The sequence below is a fragment of the Dipodomys spectabilis genome, unplaced genomic scaffold (genome assembly GCF_019054845.1).
Source record: "Dipodomys spectabilis isolate Male_0828 unplaced genomic scaffold, ASM1905484v1 ptg000002l, whole genome shotgun sequence".
NCBI lineage: Eukaryota > Metazoa > Chordata > Mammalia > Rodentia > Heteromyidae > Dipodomys > Dipodomys spectabilis.
The window spans coordinates 36,753,888-36,763,717 of NW_024870679.1; the positions used below are offsets into that span (position 1 = coordinate 36,753,888).

General features: G+C 41.1%; 1 protein-coding gene across 8 annotated transcripts in view; it reads right to left on the bottom strand.

Annotated features, from left to right (window-relative positions):
* Positions 1-8,379, bottom strand: part of Sgip1 (SH3GL interacting endocytic adaptor 1) — a 201,908-nt gene extending 193,529 nt beyond the window's left edge. For 7 of the 8 annotated variants that reach the window (XM_042683547.1, XM_042683541.1, XM_042683537.1 and 4 more), the window contains exon 1: positions 8,102-8,379. In XM_042683547.1, the coding sequence (XP_042539481.1) occupies positions 8,102-8,111 (10 nt within the window). In that variant the 5' untranslated portion in view covers positions 8,112-8,379. The remainder of the gene's footprint in view (positions 1-8,101) is intronic. The other variant, XM_042683508.1, reaches the window with a different exon arrangement.
* Between the last annotated feature and the right edge of the window lie 1,451 nt (positions 8,380-9,830).

The following is a 9,830-nucleotide window of genomic DNA, read 5'->3' on the forward strand; positions in this document are numbered from 1 at the left end:
ATTCAGTAAAGAGTAGTTGACTAGGAGTCATGACTGCTGGTTCTGCCACTTAGTTAATTGGTCTCTTTGAGCAAGTTACTCAACCGTATTGAGTCCCAATGTGTAATTGTTTAAATCAAGGAAGAGGATATTTCTTCTTTTCCAGCATACAAGACACAGTAGAATAAAATATGGGCACGATAAATAATGACATCTACATCTCTGTGCCAGATCCTATCCTTCTGAAGACAGGGGCCATGCTGCTGTTTTCCCCTGACATTTTCAGTGCTAACACAGTATATGAAACTAAAGGGAAAGTTCCAAATGTACCTGTTGAGGGAATGAAGCATTCAATAAATTTTAAGCATCTTGATAGCAAAGCTCTACTCGCATATAGCATTTTCCTGCTGAGAGTATTTGTTTAGAATATGTAATGCACATAGCACTGTGAAATATTTAAAAGGTAACAAAAGTATAGTCCTGATGCATAATAGAAGCACAATAGAATAATAAAAATGTAGGTTTGGGGGATATAGACAAAATTGTCAGAATTAATGACTAGTTCTATTGTGCATTCTGAAACGCCCCTTATTGTAGGGGTAACATCTCTTCTGCAGAAATCTTCAACTTTAGAGTTGTAGTTGAGCTTTCAGCCCTAACTATAGGTTTAGAATTGTGAGCTAAGGTAGAGACATGACATGCTTTCTTTTTACTTAACTGTGTGGGGAGAATTAAGTCCAACAGGCACAGTTCTGGGGCATTCAAAGAGCCAGTATATCTCGGTTTTCTGAATGCCCAACCGTCATTTGATACATAGATCACATAGGATAATGCTGACAGACTTCTGCAAATCTAGATTTATGTTTATATTACTTCTCTGAATGCCTCTCCTGATCACGCTCCCATTCTCTGATCCAAACACATTGGACTTCCCTGTTATTTTTCCCAGGACCCCAGCCCATTCTCATTCTGGGCCTTTGCAGTTGCTCTTTCTCCTGCTGCTAGGATTCTTCCTCTAAAAAAATTAGATGGCTGTTCACTTCCACTCCCACTCAAGTCTATTTCCAAATGTCTCTTCTTTTCCCACCTTCATTCTGTTTACAACTATAAACCCATCAACCCCATTCTAATCTCTATAGAACTTAACTTCATGTAATATGCTCTATATTTTATGTTTGTTAATTACCTCTCTCTCCTACACAAACATGAATCAGGCAGAAAGCTCAACATAAGCAACATGTAAAGAATCCAAATCATTCAGCAGTATCAGAAACTCTTCGAGGTAGAAGTTCTTGGAGGTAGCACAGATCAATCATCTCATTCTGTTTGTAAGGGAAACCCAGCTCTGCCACGTAAAGTAAATTCCTTCAAGGTATACAGCCATACAATCCCTTACACTCAAACTCAAGTCTGATTTTGGGTCCGTGTCTTTTCTGCTCAGACTGTAGAAATTCAATAAACACACTGAACTCCTAAGATCAACAAATTCTCCCATCAGAAACCATTTGACATCTGAAAAAACTCATATACCACAACAATGACATTGTACCACCTCACATCATCAATGTTCATTTACTTATTTTACTTATTTTTAAAAAGAAACTCTCCCACATTTGAACTCAAACTTTCTAACTCTCAAAGCCACTACAGGCTTAGTCATAAAGCAGAGGTAAGAAAAATAAAACAGGAAGGGAAATCTGAGGTAGAATAATGGGAAAGAAAAAAAATATAAGGAAGGCAAAGGGAAACAGAAAAGAAAAAGCACACAGTATACTGTCAAAATGAACTTAGAATTTCTTTGAAAAGCTGAGTTACAATGAGTCTTCTTCTATCTTGAAAACCATTACCTTGGAGATAATCACCAAGATAATTCAAGCTGAAGTATATATTATCAAATGTACTCAACCTTTTGCTTGTCAAAATGTACTATAACCAACAATTTAGAATTTCATAATATACTTTATTTCCTAATTGTGTTGTGTGAAAGTTTTGTTTTCCCAGTGAGAATATAAATTTGAACACATTTTTATATCCACTGTAATGCTAAAAATAATACTCAACAGTGTATAGTGGATTGTCATCTGAGTCCTTTATATCTGGTTCTGTACACTTTTTCTATAAACGAATACCCTAGGACAGACTCCAGCTTTTTTAGAGCTTACCTTCCATGTAAGAGATTCAGCCAATTTGTGTTTAAACAACTACAAGCCATCAATACAGCTTTAAGGACTCAGTGGTCCACGGGAGGCTTGGATGAGAAGAGTGATAAGAAAGGCCTTTTCAGCAGGTTTAGCCTTTCTGGGACCACAAGAGAATGGGTAACTCCAGGAGCTGGGGGAAGAGGGTCTTAAGCAAAGCAAGTGTTTGAAGGGAGGAAAGAGACTATTCTAAATGCTAGGAGACGAGCAGTATGGTGATCAGTGAAGTATTAGGTGGGATTTTGAAGGCCAGAGTATGCAGCCTTCTTAGGTTATGGATTTTCAAAGAAACAGGATGGTATTGATGTTTTCAAACAAGGAAATAACATGATAGATATAGTGTATAAGCCTATTTGCTGGATATGTTTATATTATCCTATAGATGTATTCAAGTGACATGCAAATTCCAAGAATGAAGATCCTTCCTGTTCTGAGTCTAAAAGTTCCCATATAGCACCCCTTATGGTAATAAACCATTTTACACTCACAAGGGATATTCGGGAGCCAGTGTACAAATGGATTAGACATAATGTTTTGTCATACCCATTTTCTCCTTAGGAGATCCTACCTTTACTATGCCTTCCCATTCCCTCTGTAATGTGTGTGTGTGGGGGGGGGGGGGGGGGGGGTGGCGCTTGTCCTGTGTCTTAAACTCAGGGCCTGGGCATACTTCCTGAGCTTTTATGCTCAAGGCTAACACTCTATCACTTGAGACAGTTCCATCTTTTTTTTAACTGGAGATAAGTGTCTCTTGGACTTTGCTGCCTAGGCAGTCTTTTGAAATGTGATCCTCAGACCTCAGCTTCCTAAGTAGCTAGGATTACAAACATTAGTCACTGACTTGTAGCCTCCTCATTGTTCAACTAATTTCCTTTCTGGGAATTTTTATAAAAGAGGCAGTTTATTAGCCCTTTCCTTCCTTTGACTCATTTACAAATATTTCAGTAAATTCTCTTTCCTCTTTTTTGCATCTATGAGTTTATGTAATAATCTCAAATTTTTATGGTGTTTTGTATGATAAAACTGATTCAAGAAGTGGTAAACTGCAAGAATTAAAGTAAAATTGAATGTAATTTTAAAATGAATGTTTTAATTCCTAAAGCTTTTGAAAATATAAAAAGATTTCTCTAGATATATCTTCAAAATTTCTCTTCCAGCTTTTTATTTGTCCTCTAATTAAATCCCTTTTTGTTAATAATTAACTTAGATTAGCCATGTGGGAAGACTAATAACAATATTAAACAGCAACATTTAAAATGAAAAATGAGTGTAATATCATTATTCTCTTCCAGCTAATTACTCTGGTAAGCATAATATTATTTACATATTCATGGAGAACACTAGCATTACAGCCTGATATTAGGTAAATAGCCTTTGATGGACTAGTATGAGACTCTAACCAGCATTTATATCATCATTTCTATAAGAAATCATCATTTCTATAAGAAAGCATGTTCCAAGGAATTATATTGCTAACAGACTTTCAGAAACAGGAAATGAGTTGACAATTATTGTGGATTGTTTATTTGAAATAATATGATTAGTATATGTGTGAAGTCTAAGAGAAGGAATTGTCCTGAATCTTCTAGAATATTTTATCTAAATTAGCTTTTGTTTTCCCAGTGGGGTTTGGACACTTGCGAGACAGGTGCTCTACCACTTGAGCCAAGCACCAACTCTCTGTTAGATTTTTAAAATTCTTTTTCAAAGACTATTCTTTTGAGAAATTTAAGGTTGACCTTGAGATTGGGAACTTACATATCTAAAGACTCTCCATCTGACAAGACTCTAGGAAGGAAAGAAATTATACAGATATATATTAGACTCTAATATCCACATTTAGATTTTCTAAAGTAATTCCATTATTTAAGTAAAAGGAAATAATTGTTAGAGTTAGAAGAATTGCATTTAAAACCTCTTAGCTAACTTCTACAACTTACAAATGCTTTGTTCTTTTTGATCATTTCAAAGTATTTTCCAAATGGCTAAACGTTATTATTGTTTATTGCAACAATAGTAGTGTGGTTAATCTTGAGTTGTACAAAATGATCTAAGTGATTCTAGACATAAAAGGTATTACTAAGGAATTAAAAGTAGGTTTTGTGAGCTCTCGTATTTAACATAGAGAGGAATGGAATGTGCAATTGAAGGAATAATGGCCCATTTCCAATCTGGTTAACACATTCACCTTGATACAAAGTTAAACTTCTTAGAGGGTCAATAATATGAGGCTTGTTAAACAGACCTGAGTTCAAAAATTTCCATTCCACCATTTTCTGTATTGTTTTAATTTTTGTATTATTTTCAAAGTTTAAAATTTAGGGGAAAAAAGTGTTCTAAAACTACTCCACACAAAGTATACTTACTTGTAGTTTATTGTGAATAATAAGTATAATTCGTAAATAAAGTCTTTCAGCATGCTCTGTGTGTGTGTGTGTGTGTGTGTGTGTGTGTGTGTGTGTGTGTGAATGGTATCTCTACGGAATTAAATTCAGTGCTTAGTTGCTGTTCTGGAAGTTTAAGGGAAGTTGGCTAACACTTGAGCCACAGCTCTACTTCTGACTCTTTGGTGTTAATTGGAGATAAGAATCTCACAGACTTTCCTGCCCTGGATGGCTTTGAACCATAAGTCTCAAATCTCAGTCTCCTGAGTAGCTAGGATTACTGGCATAAGCCACCAGCATGTGGGGTCAACAAGTTTTTTAACTTTAAAAATTGTAATATGGAATGAAACCTTTGCCACCTAGACATTGCTTTTCTGATAAAGTATCCAGGAGTCTAAATATAGAGCTAAAAACACAAAGTGCCTTTAGGCAGTTTTACAGACAAGGAAAGTTACTGTCAGGTATGTGCACACGCACACACACACACACACACACACACACACAAACACACACACACACACACACACACACACACACACACACACAGAGTATCCTAAGAAATCCCAGCTTAGTTATATTAGCATACCATTTGTGAAAATTCCATTTTCAAGCCTTAATAATGATACAGCCAATCTACATAGCCCTTAACAAATACTTTTGTTTACTTATTGTGTTTGCCTTCATAGTCACACTATATAAGATCCTCCTCATTTGGCCTAATAGAACTACAGAGCCACAGACTACTGGTGATCTGCTTAAAGTCCCTGCACAATGATTAAGCTCCCTTTATAGCATTAGGATCACTAGGTGGATAGTAATAGCCCTTCTCTAAGACTTGGATTCTAATAGGCATTGAATGAATGGAGCCAATATCCTTCCCCATGCAAAGGAGGCCATGACACTAAATTGCAAGCCCCTGTGCTGAATATTTGTTTACTTTGTGTCACATCAAGTAGAGAAGAGTTGCTAAAAAAGTTGCCATAGCCCTGCTTTTCTTGAGCAGCAGATTGAAATATTCGAGTAGTCAAATGCAAATGTACCATCTTTCTCTCTGTAGAATTGTGCTTGTATATATGACTACATGGGGGGGAGGGGTGAGATGTACTAGCTGAGATCAGACATTGTTTTCACTGTCTAGATATTTAGTGGCATCACAGCCTCCTGATAGTTCAGCAAAGGGCTACCACAATAGCATTTTAAGGAACTTTGGAGGTTCCTTATCTTTCCAAGGCTACTGTGATAGTTGTAATAGCTTGTATTTCTCTATAGATGCATTAAGCATAAAATATGACGGCTGTATCCTATCTTCAGGGTGAGAGAAATTCACTAGTGAAATTGAGAAGTACAAAAACAGAAACATGTATGTATATTACTAAACAGGCTGGCCACTTAGCTGGAAGGCCATTGACAGGCAAACTGATTTCTGATTAAGGTTCCTGCTTACTTTTCCAAGGTCACTGAACCATTAAGGTTATAAGGCTTGAAAGCATTTAAAGAAGAACTAGCAATAGAAATAAATGTATTAGCATCACTTGGGTTTTTTAATCAGTGGGCATACTTGTCCATTTTGTAAAAAGAAAAAGGGGGGTCTCATAAAAGTCAGTTCTAGTACAGTGTCACCTCTAATTCCTACCAGTGCTAAGATAACATCCTTCACTAGATAAATTTGGCAAACCTAGAAGCAGTGCTAATTCAGCCCCAATAGGAGTCTTTGTTACAGCTCCTATTTCAGTTTAAGCAGCTCAGATAAGCTTATCACAGGCTTTGAACTGACATCCTAGGATGGCACAATGGACTATATTGCCAGAAGAATCAATAATGAGCACCAATAAATGTTACTACTTTCAGAGAGGATACTATGGTTTTCAAGTCAAGAAGTAAATGAACGATTATCAATTTCTCCATGTAAGACTGGAATCTAATCAGAATGCATACAGATTCATTTTCCAAAAATGCTACATGAAATTGAGCTTGAGAAATACAGTATTTCTTTCTCAAGAGGATAACTCATAATTTAAAAATATATAAGTAATACTCTGTTTGTCTTGGCTTGTTATCCAAACACTAAAGTCATTTGGAATTAACAGAAATGATTAAATCTTACAACATTACCAACCTCAATTTATTTAGGCCTGTACTTAAAGAACTAGCTGGAGATCCCTTTGCGAACATAACCAGGCTCCATAACAAACTGATATCCAACCTCTTTCTTTTAAGGCTATTTCCCCAAATCTGTGGGTTTCACTTCCCCAAATCACATTAACAACGTTTGACCTGGAGACAGAAAGAGGAAAAATATTTCATTTCTGCCAAATAAGTACTACGCTGCTGCTGCTTCTTCTTCTTCTTCTTCTTCTTCTTCTTCTTCTTCTTCTTCTTCTTCTTCTTCTTCTTCTTCTTCTTCTTCTTCTTCTTCTTCTTCCTTCTTCTTCTTCTTCTTCTTCCCTCCTATCATTTGATTTCTGTAAATTTCTATGGAATGTTGAAAATCAAGAGGACAAACCTTGTTCTAAAAGGTGGCCTCTCTGCCATTTTCAAGCCTGACTTGAGAACCATTATGCACTTGATTTTGCATTGTAAAAATCTAAACTGGGGACAAAATTTCTGCCTGTCATCTTAGGAAAGGCCAGGAGTTGTGCACCATCCTGTAGTGTGAAAATGAAAACAAAAACCAAAGCCAGCACCGAGCTGCCTGCTTCTTCCCTGATCAGCTTGCTGCTCCCCCCACCCCCAAGGCAATCTTGAATGTCAATATCTTAGGGTAGGAAGGGTAATTTAGTAGAATAATATATAGTCTAAATAGCATCTCCCCAGGGAAGTTTCCTCCTTACACTTAAAACTGAATACAAAAAGATAACCGGCAAGTAGCCATTTGATGCTGGGCTAAGAACCGTTGTATGGGGGTGGGGGGGATAGCATTTAAGCACAAAATTCTTTTTAACCTGACAAGGACTTGTCAAGAGAGGTCCAGATATCGCCCTTATATTGCTCATTGGATTGCAATGTTAGCCCCCATAAAACTATACTTTATGAACCAAATTCGATGCATTCCCCTTGCTCTACTAATAGCATACCAACTGCCGAGAGAAACATATCTTACAAGAATTAAAAAAAATAATTGATCCCATGCATTCAAAGTGACAATATGGATAACTCTGTGACCTCTCCTAGTCAATTTCAGAAAACAAGTTTCCATTGTAAATGTTTAATCAGGGTAGTTCCAGGCACCCAGCACAGAAAACCTTGTCTTCTCGCCCAACTTATTTGCTCAGCAAGCTTTCCCTTAGCTGGGTCTCAGTTTCCTGCAAACACTTTTGGCTTTTCTCTCTCCAAGGAGCTCTGTAGGTTCTGAGCTGGGCAACAGCCCTGGGGTTCGATTGCCTTGGCCTGAGCCCTGGTCTGCTGCATACGAACTGCAGTATATCTCAGCTGGCAAAACCCTGGGCAGCCAGGTTCTAGAATGGGCTGCCACGCATTCTTCCAGGCTGGTCTGCCCAAATCTTGCCTGAAGCCACACAAGCATGGCAGAAAGCATCCTACCTTCCATCATGGTGGCAGAATTGCATTCCTTAATTTCCAAGGAGTCTGGAGGAAAAAAATAAAAAAAAGAAAACCACAGGAGGAAACGCTTCCAGGTCCCAGAGACGTCTTGGTGTTCCCCCAGGCCGCTGCCGAGACCTCGGCTCTGTCCGCTGCCCGAGGTAAAGGGAGACACACAAGTTGTTACCCGGAAAGACAGGCCATGGATGCTGCTGCTGGCGCGGCTTCACCTCCGGGCTCCCAGGAAAGATGCTGAGAGAGAAAGGCGAGCGCAGCGAGCCGGCCGCGCTGCGCCGCCTGCGCCGCCTCCGCCAATCCCTTCAGCCCTGGACCGCGTCACATGGTAGCCAGCCTGCATCTCCTGACACAATACCCCCCGAGAGCGCACACAACCTATTTCCCGTCCCCATTCCCCTCCACCCCGCACCGCGGCCGCCTGTCACCAAAGACACAGCCCCTTCCCCACCTGGTGACGCACTTCCCCCGCCCTCCGCCCCGCGCGGGGCTGCGCCTGCGGCCGGGCGCCCCGCCGGAACGGCCTGGGCGCCGCCGCCACCTCCACCCGGGGGCTCGGGCCTGAAAGCTGCACCTCGCAGTGCCTTCGCCGTGGAGGGGAACGTCTCTTTATGTGTTCATTTCAGAGGTACCCCCGCCCCCCCCAAAAAGACTTAATAATCCTGCGCAGCCCAAATTCTTGGCCACAGAACCTGACGTCCCCATTCCAATCTCCCTGTGCCCTGAAGGAATTCCAAATGTCAGCGCACATCTGGGACTCTCTCTCTCTCTCTCTCCCTCCATCTCATTCAGGAGGGAGGAAAACAATCAATCTGCTGACGTCACATCATAAACAATTATCCCCAAAAGGATGATGCAGATTTTTTTTTTTACCCCAGCTGCCTTCCAGAGAGCCAGGGAATTAATTGCGCATGCCATGCCGAAGGGCTGGAACTGTCATTAAAACAAAGAAACAAAAGAACCCACCCGAGTGGGGCTGTGGAATCAAACTCGCAACGCTTGAGATCATTTCTGGGGCAAGAGGCGGGGAGACAGGGGTGAAAGCAGAGAGAGGAGGTCTTAGTAGCCCGACCGAAGACCTCTGTGCACGCCGCTTTCCCTCCACTCCAGCCCGTCAGGATGCAGACTGGACCCTGCTAGGCGCCTCTCTGCCACCCGGTTCGAGTCCCAAGGCCACCACCGCAAGCGAGCGCGCACCTGGGAGCCGCCTCACGGCCCCAGGTGCGGAGGGAGCCCCCCTCCAAACCGAGAGGTTGCGGCGGCCAATACCTTCTCTGTAGGAAACAGATAGGTGTTCTAAGTGTCATGTTTTTCTAGGCTCACTGCCTGCCTCCAGAGACCCCGGCCAGCACATTCTTTCACCCCAAGGCAACCCGCGGTGGCGGCGAGGGGCGGGGGGAGGGGGAGACAATTGCTCAGTGGGAAGGCTTCAAACTCCAGTCCTGGTTAGGTTGAGATCTGTCACCTGACAGCCTCTCTGGAGGGCTCCAGAGACCCAGGGATCCTTTCAGAGGGCCTCCCTGACCGCTGCTTCCAAGATTCAGGGAGTTAAAAAAGCCTGGGTGGTGGCCATGAGTGGGAAGGGAGGAAAAAGGAGGTTGCGGGGGCGGGGGGGGGGGGTGAGGGAGACAGGGGGCTAGTGAACCCAATCCCCAAGAGAAATAGACGTTTCTTCTTCCATAATAGCCAAATGAGACACCGCAGAGGAACTGAG